Raw genomic sequence first — 18,231 nt, forward strand, 5'->3', positions numbered from 1 at the left:
AGTACAATGCACTCAGATGAGACAGAGAGAGAGAGACGAGAAAGAGAGAGAAGAGAGAGAAGGGATGAGATGACTTCAACGACATAAAAAAGTGTGCAGGGCTTCAAAGACACAAAATCGCAATTTATTGTGTTCACCTTTACACAAGATATGAAGCCTGATTGGTAACTTAAGAAATAACCTTATTAGCCTATGCCCGCTCTGTGGTAACAGATTCTTACAAATAAACACTTTCACTCTGTAAACACATTAGCGGGTATGAAGCAAACTAAAGTCTCGTTAAACACAAATCAGCAACACCGAAAAGAACTTTGGAACAACTTTTCTTTTGAATTATGCCAAACTGTTAAAGAGGAATTTATTACATTTTATCAGATGAGAAAAACTAATCTAACCAAGCTAATTAAAACGGCATGCAAACACAAAGACTATTAAGAACACTCATTATACTTATATTACACTTAATAATGTAATAATCAGTTCATCAGTTCAAACATCTTATAAAATATCAATAAAACTGAATGCATGAATGAATTAGTCAGTAAAACGTCTGGATAGATATTTACATTGTATTAAATCATGTTTAAGAAATAACACTTCATATCTAAATACACACTGAAAATGAAATGGTTCGTTAAAAGGATATATGGTTCCACTGAGGACCATCACCTACTAAAGAACCATTTTATTTAGTGAATGGTTCTTCCTTAAATGGATCTGGAGAACCTTTTTTTTAATCAAAGTTCTTTGAGGAACCAGAAATGGCATCCCGATTTTGGGCATGTCTTAATGGGCGAACATTTTGCGAAAATAGCTGATCTACAAGCTCGGCTATTTTCGATGAATAGCTTTGGTGTAGAGGGGGGAAAGGAACGGACCAAGTATAGGGTCCTGGGAGACGCCAGTCGATGAGGAATAATAGGATTTAAGTGGTTAAGAGTTCTTAATAGAACAACTAAAATAAATGGTTCTTTCAAGAACCTTGATCGGAAATGTTCTTTCTGGAACCAAAAATTGTCCTATGGCATCACTCTGAAACACCAGTTTCGGTTCCAGTTGGCACCTTCATGTTTCTGTACCATCACCCTTGAATTAGTTTGTTAGAGGCAGCAGCATCTCAACATGCAGTATTGAAAGGTCTATCGCTGGCTCCTCCTGGCATCAGTCCAAGGTGTCCTTGAGCAAGACACAGAACCCCTAAGTGCTCCTGGTGCCTTGCATGGCTGCCTCGGCTGTCTGTGTGCATGGATGAATTTTAATGCACACATTATAGTGTAAAGCCATTTGGAAAAGAGGCACTATATAAATGCAGTCCATTATACCACTGCCATGTTTTTGAAAGGATGAAGGGTCTGCGTTTGTGACTTTCAAGAGGAACTGTTTCACCAGCTTGTTGTGCTTGAACAGAAAGCAAATACAAAAAGACCACGGAGGTGTGGACAGTGGACACCAAGGCCACATACTGTATAGCACAGAGTAAATGAAAGATGAGAAATTGTGTCTTGTTAATGACCTTATTTGAGTGAATTCACCTGAGCACTAACCAATGAAAAATAGTTATGAGCTCACAATAATACTGAAATAGTACATTGTCACTGCAAGAGTGCAACAACACCTTCTGTGACATCACAGTGATTTGATGTGATGTCAAAAATGAGAGAATAAGTCTGCATAACAGCTTGATACTCCAAAAAAAAAAAGTGTTACCGTACAAACTCACCAAACAATGTTTTGACTAAGTCTGGTCAAACTTTGGTCGAAACCCATTTTGGGAAAGTAATCACAAGAAAGGACTTGTGATTGCCAGAGAGATGGCAAGTGATTTATAAGACGGGAAGTGAAAGTTAGTCATGTACTGTAGTCACAGGGAACAGAACTCCAGAGGTTCCCAAACAGTGTGCCGAAGCACACTGTTTGCAGGGTTAGGGTTGTGAGCTTGAAGATCTGCTATTTTTGGCTATTTTACTTCAGACCTCACCCAGTAAATTCATGTGTGTAGCAGGCACAGTGTGACTGTACATAATTATAGCAGTTGTGGGTTGAGTGTTTACAATGAAACAATCTCTTTCTAGTCCTCCTACATAATTTTCCTCATCCTTCTCTCTCCCTATCTCTCTCTATCCTCTACTCCCGTCCTGCTCCAGTTAATTGGTTGGTTGGTTGCATGGATTAAAGCAAAAATTAAATCTCACGACTGCATTTTTTTTTGCGTGAAAGAAGCCTAGCACTGTGTTTCATAAATAATTAGCACAATGTAGAATTATGATGTTTTGATACAGCCAGCCAGTTGAAAAAAATGCAGACTGAGGTTTTAACCTTTGCTTTTTAACCTTTGCTTTTGATATGAAATATCTGAGATCATTAGGATTTTCTGGAAGACTGTACATGTATTCTATTGCTAGTTTGACCACTTCAAATAGTTTGACCACTTCATCTTAAAATATAAAATAACCGAAAATAGGCGATCTATTAGCTTCTGTGACTTGTTGTAAGCGTATAGATTTTCGGTGCATGACATACTTCCAAGTCATGCTGACTTCTATGGAATCCAAATGACTGAAATCTGTGGCGACTGATAACTTTAATCCATGTGGTCGGTTGGTCCATCCATCCCTCCCTCCCTCCCTCCCTCCCTCCGTCCGTCACTCAATGTCTCTGTCTCGGGTCTTGAACTTGCCACACCCCGAGCAGGCAGGCAGTCCCCTCTCCTTCATGTTGTAGTCGAAGCGGGGGAGGACCAGGACGCTGGCGTCCGGCTCGCCCTTGGAGGCGCCGCTCGCCGCCCGCTCCTCCTCGGCGGCCATGATGCTCTGGACCAGACACGTTATGGCCGCGTCGATGTTAGTGTTGTCCTGCAGACAGAGAGAGAGAGAGAGTTTTGATTGATTGATTGATATATTTATTGATCATGAAATAAAACATATATCGTTGCTGTCGGGCAGAAACCTCCTATCTCCATATTTTAACTTTTTGTGTTTTTTCGTAACTTGATCATACTACAGCATCACACAAAAGCATCAAAAGTAGCAGATCTACACGCTCAAAACGCGTCGCGAAGCGCCGCGTTTCGTGCTTGTAGATCTGCTACTTTTGATGCTTTTGAATTTTAATCCTGAAAAGTAACAGTTTTGGACATATGAGGTTTCCACCCGACAGAGACGATATTTCACATGTAACATACCTCTGACCCACCATAATCAAAAGGATAACCTAACGCAAAAAAGCTTAGTGTGAGGTGTGTATGATGTCATGTAGTGTGGTAATGGTGAGTGTATGAATGAATATAGTTTGCGATGTGCCTTTTCATTAAAACAAACACATCTCAGGAACCAGGAGATGGAGAGAAAGACAGAGAGAATGAGAGGGGGGGGGGCAGGAGAGAGACAGACAGATATACAGATAGAACGTGGGAAGAGAGAGAGAAAGAAGCAGGCAATGGCAGAGAGATGAAAAGAAGGGATGTAAAGAGTTTTCACGGTGCACTTCAAAGTCTCTCACGAATACACAAACATGTAATCAGTGAGTAAAACTAGCATCAAATTAATATAATTGAGGACAGCCACAAACATATGCTTCCCATTAGCGATCTAACAGAGCGCACCCTGCAGTCACACGGCCTTGCCAACACTCCACCCCGCTCCCTGTAGCATTAGACACACACACAGTCTTACATGAAACAGAGTCCTTCACAAGTCATTCAGACAGTCTTTGTTCCCACAGTAGAAACAAACAAACAAACAAACAAACATACAAATAACAACCACACTGGCGCTCACAAAAAATTGGTTCTCAAACTTTTTCATGTCAATAACCCTCTGAAAAGATTTTGTGGCAGGAACAACCCATGCAGGATTTGTGTTGTTAAAATGTTTCAAAAACACTAATTTCAAGATTCAACTTGATTCAACTAGGCAAGCTCTATTAGCTCAAAGGTAAAAATGTCAGCACTTGCGCAGGAAACCGGGTTCAAATCTGGGGTAGAAGAGGAAAGTTACATAGTGCAGCTTTAAAGTGGTTAAACGGATTTTTACGCTATATTAACTCGTTTTGCTGGCGAGCCTGCTGAAACCACCTCCCCGGACCCTATACTTTGAGAACCACTGCTCTAAAATTGCTTCTGTCCAAGTCCAGCCCCAAAAAACGGCAGCTGTTCAAATGCTTTTGTCTCTGCAGAGGCTTCCCTTGATGTTTGCTCGTCCCCGGCTGCCCCTGCCCATCCTGGAAGTGTAGTGTGTGTACACTGTACACAATGCAGGAGGGAGAGTTGTTAGTCGGGCAACGGGTCAACCTCTCTGTCCAAACAGACTGCACCTCCACCTCCACAATGACCCTGGACCACACCACCACCACCACCACCAGCTGCTACAATCCCGTACTGACACATCACAGTAAACATCCAGTTTAAGCAAACAGTCCCTTAACCAAATGAACCCTATAGCGTCCCTATTCTGGGTTGAACATTCTGTGAGAATAGCGGAGCTATAATCTTACAATAAATGCACTAAATCTCTGTACGTATGTCCGCCCATCCGTCTGCAGTTCACGTATCTCGAGCAAGGGGACATAGGCAGACAGATACAGAGATATCCATTTTGACTATGCATGCACCACATGGTACTCTAGCACCACAAAGGCATTACAAACAAGGCTTCAGACCTCTCAAAACAAACTGGTCAGGTTACTACTTGGCCTCACACCTAAAACTCTGATAATTATTCTAGGGTGGGATCGCTCAGGGTAGAGGACAGAGTAAAGCAACTCATGCACCTACTGTCAAACTACTTCAATAACATGAAAGACGCACACACACAGGCACAACACCAGAGGGAGCTTCACTGATCTCGTTCAACACAGATTCTGCACAAACATGGGGTTAAATACGTTCTACTGCTAGGCCACCAAAATGTGGAATGCCCTACCAACAGACATCAATAAGTTGGACTCATTACCCTCCTTCAAAACCGCCATAAAAGAGCACCTGTCTGCAATTTGTAACTGGTCCTAGAAAAGTCTAACCTTAATACCAGAAATGACCCACCCCCCCCCCTCTCACACACTCACACACAAACACACACACACACACACACACACACACACACACACACACACACACACACACACACACACACATACTGTACCATGGCAGAGGTCTCGTACCAGCCGACGAAGCCGTGTTCTCTGGAGAAGCTCTCCATCTTGGGGAGCTTGGAACACAGGCCTTGTCGCTGCTGGTCACACTTATTGGCCAATAGGACGGCGGGAACCGGCCTCCCGTTGGCCAGGGCAACCTACATGAATCAGGAAGTAAACATTTTAGAAAGACTAAATGGTAAAGTCTAGGTAATGTCTGTTCTCTGTTCTCTCAGATCATCAGATAGTGGCCTCCTGGCCAAACCTAGTCTTTGGAACGAATTATCTCATGACTTGAGACGTGTGGAAACTGTGTGCCCTTTCAAGATCAGATATAAGACCTTTCTGTTCTCCCAGACCTTTGATGGTGAGAATATGTGTGCTTATGTGTGTGTGTGTGTGTGTGTGTGTGTGTGTGTGTGTGTGTGTGTGTGTGTGTGTGTGTGTGTGTGTGTGTGTGTGTGTGTGTGCGTGCGTGCGTGCGTGCGTGCGTGCGTGCGTGCGTGCGTGCGTGCGTGCGTGCGTGCGTGTGTGCGTGCGTGCGTGTGTGTGTGTGTGCATGAATGTGTGTGTGCTAATGTGTGACTGTATGAGTGTATGTGCTTACTCCCTTTCTCATTCCCTTTCTCCTCTCCTCCAGTGTTGCCATGTTCTCTCATTATAAGCAACTTCGGGCTTGTTTTCACTGTAAAGTAGCTTGTAAATATTGGTTGTTACGGGTTGCGTTCTTTTTGGCTTCTAAAGTGTAGTTGCTTATTTGGGCTTGTTTCCTAATTAAACCAGTGGTTCTCAAACATTTTCATGTCAAGGAACCCCCCAAATTAATATGTATGTGTGTTTGTGTTGTGTATCATACCAGATTTGCTCTTCAAATGTAAAAAAAAAAAAAATCTGAATGTTAAAATAGCAGATCTAATAGCCGATCTACAAGCTCACTTGTGAGCTTGCAGATCGGCTATTTTCAAATAGCCAATGTATGTTTAAAGTGCTCATGTGGCCTAGTCATTTATTTTGGGCTTGTTTTCATAGACCTGGTTGCTTATTTCTCTCTGGCAACAGTGCTCTCCTCCTCCCTTCCTACTATACCTTCTTCACTTCCCACCCTCCCTCATTCCACACTCCCTTCACTCCCTTCTCACTCTCCTCCATCTGTCGTTATTCCCTCTCTCCTCTTTTCTGTCTGTATCCTTCCACTAGCCCACCAAAGAGCCCATGATCTCCTTTCCTTTTATACTTACTTATATTAACTTTTTTATATCTTAAATGTTACTTTATTCTCTTATCTCGCTGTATATTATGTTTTTCTATGTGCCTGAGAGCAATGCATCATGTTAAATAACACCCTGTATGTGAATTTGAATAGTGTATGATTCTGAATAGCAGATGCTGAGCTCAGGTGCATTTCACAAACAAATGATCACAAAACGCACAAAGAAATGATTAATTGCCCTTACAGTACACACAATGTTTAATTCAGCATTTAGGAACAAAGACAGATGTTCAAGCATACGTACAGCTTTTATCGGCGTTAAAATGTGCAATGGTTCTGTCCTGGGTTTTTATTACATTCAAATTAAGCATCTGATCATCATCCCATAATTAACCTGCAAGGTTAATGAGGCTTCAGAGATTCTATAGGTTGATTAATTGACGCATTCATATTTCTCGCTCTCTCTCTCTCTCTCTCTCTCTCGCGCGCGCGCGCGCGCGCACGCACACACGCACACACACACACACACATTTTAACAATGTATTCATGAGGAGAGCATACAAGGACACAAATATTAAAGGTACAGTTAAGGTTAAATTCACTAAATAATGGAACATGTTTTCATGATACAATAAGCATATCACTCAGTACTCTATGGGTATAAGTAACAGCGTCTCTGCCATATGTGGCGACTACCAATCATGGCAGAGACAGCACAGTACTTTGACATTGATTAATTGACATATTCATCTCTCTCTCTCTCTCTCTCTCACACACACACACACACGCACGCACGCGCGCGCAGCGCGCGCGCACGCACGCACACACACACACACACACACACACACACACACACACACACACACACACACACACACACACACACACACACACACACACACACACACACACACACACACACACACACACACACACACACACACACACACATTTATATATTATACCTTCGAGTCCAGGTCTCCTTTCCACTTGAGGACAGCCTGAAAGGTGGACAGTCTGGTCATATCGAAGACGACCAGCGCCCCTACAGCCTCTCGGTAGTACACACGCGTCATGTTGCCATAGCGCTCCTGGCCTGGAGGAAGTAATGAGAGATGACACACTTAACAAAATGTTGTTTTAAAAGCCATAGGCTGTTTTAGAGTAGGTACACATAAATGATGATGTGTCTATATGAGAGAGAGAGAGAGAGAGAGAGAGAGAGAGAGAGAGAGAGAGAGAGAGAGAGAGAGAGAGAGAGAGAGAGAGAGAGAGAGAGAGAGAGAGAGAGAGAGAGAGAGAGAGAGAGAGAGAGAGAGAGAGAGAGAGAGAGAGAGAGGCAGACACGGGGACAAAGATATGAATTATGTTTTATAGCTGCAGGCTATTCTGCTGTGGTAGGTAAACATGAATGATGATGTGTATATGAGAGAGAGACAAGACATATACTTTGTTGTACGATGAATAGCATCGATCACAATTAATTGAATAACTGGACTAAACAAAAACCCTCCAGTGATTGTATCAAGTGACCTCACTCACTTCACTCTTATCAGTGTAAGGTCATCTACTCACAAACCAGAGGCTTTGTCTCTGCTACCACTGGTTAATTATTATTTAACCAGTGGTGGGGGGAGCACTCATTTGGAACTGAGAGCATCTTATGTTTTAACAGCCCTGAGTGTGATCACAACTGTAGGAGTAGGGAAATGAGTCCACACAGTAGGTGATGGGCAACTAACCGAAAATATCGAAACCGACATTTAAAACCAATAATTGACTTAATCCTGCTCATGTAGGTCAATCAAATAAGAAATATGCCAACCTATCGATGCAGAATTACTATTTTTTCTAATAGTTTTGTTTTTATAATCAACCAAATCAATTACTCTGATTAACCACCTAATCCTGTATTATACTTCACTGAACAGTGGTGGCATGTAAAAATAGTGAAAATCTGCTGAATCTGCTATATATTTTTTATATAACTGTTAATTAATCATAATCGAGGGCAAAAGTTTGAAATAATTGTGATATTGATTTGAAGTCATATCGCCCAGCCCAAGCCTTAGTACACACAGTCCAGCACCGTAGTTTCTTTATTCTTCTTCTTTTTTTAAGGAATTGAAACTAGTTTCTGTAATTCCCCCAGTATCAGGTAAACAAGGTTATGCAGGGTTTCTTAGGGTATTTTCAAGTTCATTTAGACAGAACAGCGACAGACTAGAGGAACATTCAATTAGAGAGGAGGAGGAACATGCGGTATGCAGGTCCCAAGCCACAGTGAGGTAAGCAAAGTTCCAAAATGTACAAAACAACACCGCAGCAAAATGATGTGAATGTTCTTTAACCACTCGATGTGCACACAAATGTACCAGCATGTCGACCGGCGCTGCCTGTAAGTAAAGAGATTAGCACGCTAACTTGTAAGCAACAGACTGTCTGCAATGAGGGGAATCTAAGACATGAAGTGATTCATTAAACACTAATTGTGTTGAGGTAAATTCTTCTTGTCGTTAAATAAAAAACAAACAAATAAAACCAAACATGCTTTTATAACCTTTGTGACATCAAAGGTAACAGCTTGATTTGGACAACATTTGGACATTATTATGTCTGAATGACACCTTTCAGAAGGCCATTGTTAGCAACATAAATAAATAGACATAATTGGGCTCAGCATGGAGTTGTGTTCAAGTGTGTGCATGCGTGCTTGTGTGTGTGTGTGTGTGTGTGTGTGTGTGTGTGTGTGTGTGTGTGTGTGTGTGTGTGTGTGTGTGTGTGTGTGTGTGTGTGTGTGTGTGTGTGTGTGTGTGTGTGTGTGTGTGTGTGTGTGTGTGTGTGTGTGAGTGAGAGAGAGAAAGAGAGAGAGAGAGAGAAAGAAAAGAGACAAAGAGAGAAAGAATGTGTTACTCCCACGTGAGTAGGAATAAATGTGTGTGTGTGTGTGTGTGTGTGTGTGTGTGTGTGTGTGTGTGTGTGTGTGTGTGTGTGTGTGTGTGTGTGTGTGTGTGTGTGTGTGTGTGTGTGTGTGTGTGTGTGTGTGTGTGCGTACACGCACGCGTCCTACGTGTATAAATAAGCTTCTATCATGGACACTAACTTCCCTCACATGCTCCTAATATACTGGTGAATCATACAGTACTAGCACACACACGCATTCAAGTGCACACGGCCACACACACGCGCACACACTCAGTAAGCTTAACCCAACAGATACGTGCCTAACTCTTCCTTCAGGATAAATGTGGGGGGGGGGGGGGAGAAACACTTCCGTGATTGGTGGCATTCTTGTTGTTCTCCTCTGAGCCATCACCCGGTAAACAGAGTCTATTACTTGTTGAGTTGCACTCGCATTCTTTTCAAGTGTTACCCTGTCCTTACAATCCAGTCCAATTCAACTTTATTTATAGAGCAGAGCACTATTAAAAACAACTGAGTTGACCAAAGTGCTTTACAGTGAAAAGTAAAAGAGACACATAAGAATACAAAAACACAGCAAGACCAGAGAAAAACATAAATAAACTTAAAAGTAAAACTCTCAAACTGTGTTAAAAGCTATGAGTAAAAATGGGTTTTAAGCCTTGACCTGGGGACAACCAGCAGCAGCAGCAAATAAGATGGTTCTTGACCCTCACAGATACATAAAGTATCCTACTACAGCCAACGCCAATAAATGTTATTTTCTAATCACAATCCGCCATGTATTGTAGCCTACTGTACATAAACAGAAAATGTTCCCACAATTTGCTTTATTTGAAGAAAAAAAAAATGTGTTTACATTTTCTCTTAAGTCGGTCAAAGGTTACTGAATGGTTACCGAACTTACCTGAATAATTGAATCAACAGTGGCTAAGTATACAGTGAGTGAGTCTTAATCAATCAGCTAACATGCTGGAACACTGGTATGGTCCTTTGCAAATAAAACGCTATACTTCGTTGACCGGGATCCCCCCAGGGTCTATACTTGGCCTTTTCCCCCCTCTAGACACCAAATCTCTTTGCCAAAAATAGCCAATCTACAAGCTCATGCAAGCATTGTGAGCTTGTAGACCAGCTATTTTTGTCGAATGTTCTCCTATTTTTACAGAATGTTCACATATTGTGACATGCCCAATACACACTAGGGTCAATGTGGTTAACCCTTTATTTAACCTTATCTCTAACACACACAAGCCAGTGACCTTATAAAACTCTCTCACCAGAAGTCTTAAGTGCATTCTCTTCTAAAACAAGCAACTAAGAGTATACCTAGCCCTAAGGTAAAAGTGCAATATATCAGCTACCTACTTTCTTAAACAGATGAGACAAATAGGAAAATCAAATGAGCAAGAGCTAAAACAAATAAGTGTATCGAATAAACAAGATCCAATAAAAACAATAAAACAAGAGCTGGTATTAACAACAAGTAGGCAAGGCAAAGAGGAAGGGTAGTGTTTCCTGAAGAGGTGGGTTTTCAGCCTGCGGCGAAAGATGGGCAGTGACTCTGCTGTCCTGACATCAGTGGGGAGTTCATTCCACCACTGTGGGGTCAAAACAGAAAAGAGCCGTGACCGTGTAGATCGGCCAGAAGGACCCTTGAGCGACGAGGCAATCAGTCGCCCCGAGGCGGCAGACCGAAGTGGTCGGGCAGGGGTGTAAGCCTTGACCATAGCCTGGAAGTAAGAAGGAGCTGTTCCTTTCACTGCCCTATAGGCTAGCACCAGGGTCTTAAACTGGATGCGAGCCGCTACGGGGAGCCAGTGTAGAGAACGGAGAAGGATAGTTGTGTGGGAGAACTTGGGGCGGTTGAACACCAGACGAGCCGCAGCTTTCTGAACAAGCTCCAGTTACACAAGATGCAATCTGGGAACCCAGAACCAAATGAGAAGGAAAAACAGCGCCCTCTGCTGTTTGTACTATCTCACTTGGCTCTGGGACAATGACGACGTAGCACCCGTGCGCAAGGAAACCAGGGTTTTGGTCTGCCTTCAGCGTTTCACTTCCGGTGGTGCGACTATGTTTTCATTCCCACTAACAATGTTTCTACACGGACCACTAACACCACTTCTCCCAGAGAACATGGATCGTTTTGGTTATAAGCCCACTTGTTTCTATGATGAAAGAGCAAGTTAAAATGTGAATATCTTTTTGTGGTTTTGTCTGCTCCGCGGACGCTATTGTTAAATTAGTTTTGGTTGGTTTCGAGTGGGGAAGGATCGGCGGACACGTAAATCCCACCCACTACATTTGATTGGGTAAAGCGCGGCCTGCTTCCTGATCTGAAGGCACGCCCACTTGTAGCCCAGTGTGTACACGTTATGACGAACCTTCACGACAGATTCCAACGCAGAGCAGAATCTGTTCTTGAGAGATTACACAAGATGTAACAATACAACCTTGACCTGCTGCCAGTGAAACACACCAGATGTTTGGGTATGAAGGGCTTAGAAAACACTTTGACTTGAATTGGTGTACAGTGATGAGATTAGCGATGAACAGAGAGGATACAGGACACACCCACACAGAGACAAGTAGGCTATCAGTCATAAATGCAAATACAGAGCATATAGATAAGTTATTTCCACATGGTGACAAGGAAAGCCTGCTGTGTGTATTTGTACATACACACATGCATGGAATGCTTATAGGGTGTGTATTTGTGTGTGTCTCTGTCGGGTGGAAACCTTATATGTCCAAAACTGTTACTTTTCAGGATTCAAATTCAAAAGTAGCTTTCTGCCGCGTTTCGAACTTGTAGATCTGCTACTTTTGTGTGACGCAATGTAGTATGATCAAGTGGGGCATTAATTTATGAAACAAAATGAGTTAAGGGGTTCCTGCCCGTCAGCAACGATAATGTTCATGTGTGCAGACGCACATGTGAATAGGAATAAATGTGTGTGTCGTGTGTGTGCATGTGCGTGTGCGTGTGCGTGTGCGTGTGTGTGTGTGTGTGTGTGTGTGTGTGTGAGCGTGTGCGCTTGTGCGTGCGTGCATGCGTGTTTGTGTGTGCGAACGTGGTACGCTACTGACTCAGTTTCCGAACACTTGCAGCCTATCTATCTACAATGTCAGACTATGTCAGTAGGCCATCGGTCGGTCTGAAGTCCATCTCTCTCTCTCTGTGGCTTTTTCAATGACAGTGTGAGTGTCTTATCAGTCTGTCATGTGGTTAAACACCATGTATGCTCAGCACGGAGGGAACCTCAAGGTAAAGACATTTACAATAAATACGGTCTTTGTGAGTGAGTGAGTGAGTGAGTGTGTGAGTGTGTGTGTGTGTGTGTGTGTGTGTGTGTGTGTGTGTGTGTGTGTGTGTGTGTGTGTGTGTGTGGGGGGGGGGGTCTGAAGGTATGTAAATCAAATTAAGTGTGGTGAGGAGTGAGATACTGATAACCATTACGAATTATAGCCTGCCCTGCACATAGCAAAATACAAAAGCTGCATTCTTCTCATAACACCTCCCATAGGGTGGACCAAATGATTTCGGGGGGTCCCCAGATAGCTTAATGTGAAAAAACAGTATTTTTATATTGTGGTATTGCTACTTTTACTTAAGTATAATATATGAGTACTTCTTCTACCACTGACAGTATAGGCTAGTCTAGAAGGGTGTAAAACTGAATTTACGCACCGGCGATGTCCCATAGTTGCAGGCGGACCACAGTCTTGTGGTCCCAGCTGATAACTTTGAGTGCGAAATCCACCCCGATGGTGGCTCTGTAATGCTGGGAGAAGATCTGGTGCACGTAGCGCTTTATGATGGACGTCTTGCCAACTCCCAGGTCCCCGATGACCAGCACCTTCAACAGGCGCTCCTGCTGCATGTCTGTCTGGACTCTGGGTGGAGAGTCTGTGTGAAGATGACAGTGGTGGAAAAAGCAATCACATTTGTTTACTTCAGTAAAAGTATCAATACTGAAATGTAGAAATAGTCTTGTTACAAAAGTTCGGAGTTCCGGAGTTAAAAATGTACTTGAGTAAAAAGCCCCAAAAGTTTTGGCATCAAAATGTGCTTAAAGTACCAAAAGTAGAAAGTGCTCATTATGTAGAATGTCATATTTCACAAGTTTTCATATGTATAAAAATCCTTTGAAAATAGCAGATCTACAAGCTCACTAGTTGTGACGGGTTGTGAGCTTGTAGAGCTGCTATTTTCAAATGGCTGAAATGTATTGGGCTGAAGTGATTCATGTATGTTTTGTAATAGGCTTATAGTCAACATCTACAAAGTAACTATATAGTAACTCAAGTTTTCAAATAATTGTGGTGGAGTAAAAAGTAGGTTCTGAGATGTAGAAGAGTAGAAGTAAAAGTAGGCTACTGAAAATTGAAAATGATCCAGTAAAGTAAAACAAAAAAACTCAAATTTGTACTTAAGGCTACAGTAGGCTACTTGAGTAAATGTAGCCTACTTAGTTACTTTACACCACTGGAAAAATGTCTAGCTTTTAACGTTTAAACACACAAGACATTTTTAGATATAGGACAGTGATATCAAAAGTTTAAGCAGCATATGGTTGTCAAAATGTGTTCTTTTCAACTTACCATAAAAGTTGTATGTGCGTATTTCTTCTTAATTGGCCCATGTTCTGGTCACAGGTCTGTCTGTGACACAGTGAGTCGTCAAATGAAAAGGGAACCTGAAACGTTGCAAAAGAAAGAAGGAAAAAAAATTAAAGAAGCGGTCCGTTCGTTATCTCCTAGGGCCAAGTTGATGCGTGTCCGTGTGCACATCTCTATATGCGCCATCACAACCAGTCACACACTGCGTGTCAGCTGTTTGCGCTCCACGCGTGCGTGTGTGTGCGTGTGTGCGTGCGTGTGTGTGTGTGTATGTGTGTGTGTGTGTGTGTGTGTGTGTGTGTGTGTGTGTGTGTGTGTGTGTGTGTGTGTGTGTGTGTGTGTGTGTGTGTGTGTATTTGTGTGTGAGAGCCTGGAGCCGTCTCTCTTTGGGACGAACAACACCCCTCCTTTCTCTCTCTCTCTCTCTCTCTCTCTCTCTCTCTGCTGACACTGTCTGTCTGTCAAAACATAATAAAAACAATTTAAGAAAACAATGGGGAAAGTATATATGTAGGCAACAGTTTGAGGGTTTTCAGCATTGTGTACATGTTAGGGATATGAAGCTTTTTTATTCTGTCGGTCTGTCTGTCCTCTCTCTCTCTCTCTCTCTCTCTCTCTCTCTCTCTCTCTCTCTCTCTCTCTCTCTCTCTCAAATTTTTGCCCTCTCATCTCATCTCGCTATCACTTTATCTGATCTCTTCTCAGCTTTGCTCTCCCTTGCGTGCGCGCGCGCGTGTGGGTGCGTGCGTGGGTAGAGTAGACCCTCGCGCGCGCGCACAGAAAGAACGCCTACAGCTTGTTGATGTGTAAGAAAACTACATCTACCGGCGGTCCGGCGCGTATAGGCTGTATACTTCCGTTCCGTGACAGCGCACTGAGCGATCGTATTAAAGTTGTTGGTGCGCACCGAGACCCGAAAACCACGTTTTTGGTAACTAGATTCTACCAAGCCCAAGCACAAAATAAGACAAAAATCGTTGCTTGAAAATAGCATATAGTCTTCTTTACACAAATTGCCTATTCAGATATAACCTACCCCACTCAGATTGAAACCATTCATATTTTTGTCAAATAAATAAATTGGACGTACATTTCTGCCTGGGAATTAAACGTCTGGGCATGGGAAAATTGGGTATAGTAAATATTTTCAGCATGGCTTCTGGTCCTTGTGTGTGACTGTGAATAAATGATTAGGCTATATTATAGTTTAGTCATCCGAACTAATTACCCTCTCCTGCCAAATCAAAGTGTCACATTCAATACATTTCTTTGCGCATGTTATGCTTTTAAACGTAATAAACTTTACTACATGTGTTTTTTAGACAGTGCATATGTGTGCGCGCGCGTATACACGTGTCATTACGGTAGTGGTACTGATGCGGGATGAGTCAGGCTATATGATGCTGGGCTGCTACTGCTGCCATTTCATCATCATCATCATCATCATCATCATCATCAGCAAACACCTACAACCAGCCCGTCCTGTCTGTTATCACCCTAGCCCTACAAACACCAGGGGAATCCCCCCCACCCCCAAGACCAGCAGCACCCTAGGGTGCCTTTTCATCTGGGTCCGGGACAGAGAAGGAGAACAAACGGCCCAGTGATCCGTTTACTTTGTCTTTCTTTGCACCTGCGTGTTGCTTGCTGCTGTGTATCAGGGCCTGTGGTCTTTATAGGTCTTTATACGAGGAGATCCAGTAGGATCCAGTGGGATCGGGTTTGACAGACAGACAGGCCCACCAGCCTGCGTTTTTTAGAGGGCTTTAAAAAAAAACACACACACACACACACACACACACACACACACAGCCCCGTCGGTCGGTCGGTCGGTGTTTAGCGGGTGATGTCTCTTTACTTTCCTCACAAAGGATAAATCGGGTTCTTTTCTCGGTGCGATGGAGCCAGCTGCATCCTCCTGATCCTGAACAATGTAAGATTATTATTATACTACATTATAAAGCTACTATAGGTTATAAGCTACAACCTACTACAGACCTATAGATGCCATGATCTATTGGGCCTATATGTGTTTGATCACTTGATATTTATTCTAGCTAGTGGTGCTGCTGCCTGCCTGTGATGCTTCCAGTCAGAGCAGTAGCACAGACAGGCCTGTGATGTGCAATTGGCCTGTGCTATCATCACTAAAAAAGCACATTCACTATTAGGCTATTTGAAAAAGCCATAATATGACTCGACATCGGCCGAAAATCGCATTTCTAAATGATCCGTGCCGTGCCGTGCCAGTCAGATCGGACTATTATTAAAATCACGCTTTATAAGGCTGATATAACAAGAGAAAACATCCTTTTGCCGTTCAGCCAGCAAATAGGCTAGCCCACTACTACTACTAGCTACTATAGTCCATGACCCCGATTTTCTTTCTTTTTTTTTTTTTTACAGAAAACAATCAGACTTAGTCCTGTTATAAAATAAGCCTATATTAGCCTAATTACATATCCATGGACATTTATAGTGAACACAAAATGTCAGAATGCAGGTACAGTTAGTTCTAATGCCCTGCTATGTGGACTATATTCCCCGGGGAATGGAATGGGAGTCGGGACCACTAATGTTTGCATACCGACCAGGCTACGCAATGTGCCCAGCATCTGGCACCCTGCCCACCTGACTGACTGACTGAGTGACCATCTGGCACCCTGCCCACCTGACTGACTGCTGGGAACATTTAGGCTATTATTAAGGCTGTGGATCTCCACTGACTCAATGACCTATTGATTATATTGATTATATTGATGATATTGATAGGGCAGCTGTGCGGTGCGTTATTTTGGATTGTAAAAGCCTTTAGATGTAACAGTCAGAATAGCCTTGTTATTAGCCTGAACTACAAAGTGAAAGTGTTACATTTTTAACAGAGCAGTGTTACAAATAGCCTATTATTTACGGATATGGGATTAGGCTATAGCCTTGGATCAAGACTATCATGGATGTATTTTATCGATGTTGACATTTTTAGATCTAGATATAAAAATGTCAAAATCGATAAAAATACATCTATGATCCAAGCCTATGATTAGGCTGTTGGATATTTAGGCGTTTGAAGATTCGAATTAAAAAAGGGATTAGGGGCATTCTTTCATTCAAAAACATCGACTGGTCAAGCTTTTTGATTTAGTTATCAGCCCATAGATTGGGCTCCAAATCAGCACCAAACATCCCATGCAATAGGGTCTTATCACTTATCAGCCTTTTCTTTCTGTGATTCAATACTAAAGGGCAAGACCACTTTGGTAGAGGTTTGCGTTGTGTAGTTATGCCTTGCCACGATATAACTCCAAAGGTGGACAAGAAATCTAAAATAATTGCTCCATTGATTAGAAATTGATCATTCAAAATATGCTCCTCATTGACTTACATTGCAGGGTAAAACAGCTCTCAGAGTCAGTCTTTTAGCACATAAACAATAACATAACGCAAACAAAGTTGATTCAGACAATATAGAACATCACCAAACCCAGTACTGTTTTTTTGTCTATAAAAATTTTCAATTTAGGAGGAGATCTCTGATGGTTAAACAAAAGAATAGGACCCGCACACCGTCTGAATCTTGCAAAGAAATGTAGCTCTTTATTCAACGTTTCGTTCGTTAGACCTTCATCAGGACAGATTATAGTGATGATAGTCTGTCGCATCTGTCGCCAACCCTTGAGGTGGGCATCGGCCTCCTTCACAAAAGTTTATAAAAATGTTAAATTCCTGTTGATTTGACTATTTTCTTCCTAATAAAAATAGCAAAATAAACAGGAAGTTCACATTTTCATTAAAAATCACACCCAGTGTGAAGTGGGCGGTGTCTTGCTAGCTAATCACAATACTGAATGGAGTCAACCAATCATGTACAAAAAATAAATACATTTATTGAAACACTCTTTATGAAAGTCATAAAGAGTGAAAGTCATAAAGAAAGTCATAAAGAGTGATATACCCTTTCCACCCACAATGTGTGATTCACTTTTTAAGTGCATAGTCCTATTTATAGGGCTATGCACACGTGTCATGTTTCACTAGCCAATCACAGTCCTGAATAGACTGTGATTGGCCAATCACGGTGCAGGGTTAGGGGGGTACACTGGTGGCCAATCACAGCGCAGGATTGGGGGGTGCAAATATCCAAACCTCACATATAGGGGCGGTTTCACCGCCCAAAAAAGAAAACAGTAGGCTACTGGGTTTGGTGATGCTCTATATTGTCTGAATCAACTTTGTTTGCGTTCGTTTTTATGCTAAAAGAGTGACTTTGAGAGATGTTTCAGTGTACAATGTAGTCAATGAGGAGCATACTTTGAATCATCAATTTGTAATCACTGGAGCAATTA

The 18,231-nt window shown here is 42.3% G+C and overlaps 1 protein-coding gene across 1 annotated transcript; it reads right to left on the reverse strand.

The window, feature by feature from the left end:
* Positions 1-2,641: 2,641 nt before the first annotated feature.
* On the reverse strand, positions 2,642-14,098 carry LOC308101699 (ras-related protein Rab-38). Its single transcript, XM_080451148.1, has 5 exons — positions 13,871-14,098; positions 12,957-13,175; positions 7,306-7,436; positions 5,139-5,288; positions 2,642-2,852 (listed from the first exon to the last, which is right to left on the reverse strand). The coding sequence occupies exons 2-5, from the start codon at positions 13,147-13,149 to the stop codon at positions 2,643-2,645; spliced, it is 684 nt and encodes a 227-aa protein (XP_080307274.1). The 5' UTR covers positions 13,150-13,175; positions 13,871-14,098; the 3' UTR covers position 2,642.
* Positions 14,099-18,231: the final 4,133 nt, after the last annotated feature.

The sequence above is a fragment of the Gymnoscopelus braueri genome (assembly GCF_963280865.1).
Source record: "Gymnoscopelus braueri genome assembly, chromosome: 15".
Lineage (NCBI taxonomy): Eukaryota > Metazoa > Chordata > Actinopteri > Myctophiformes > Myctophidae > Gymnoscopelus > Gymnoscopelus braueri.

Bases quoted from the DNA above. Each gene is read 5' to 3' on its own strand.
- LOC308101699 (XM_080451148.1), bottom strand. From the start codon at position 13,149: ATGCAGCAGGAGCGCCTGTTGAAGGTGCTGGTCATCGGGGACCTGGGA. The intron at 7,437-12,956 runs GTGCGTAAATTC...TACTTCCTCCAG, and splicing joins GCAACTATGGGACATCGCCG to GCCAGGAGCGCTATGGCAAC. The intron at 5,289-7,305 runs GTATAATATATA...TGATTCATGTAG, and splicing joins AAGGAGACCTGGACTCGAAG to GTTGCCCTGGCCAACGGGAG.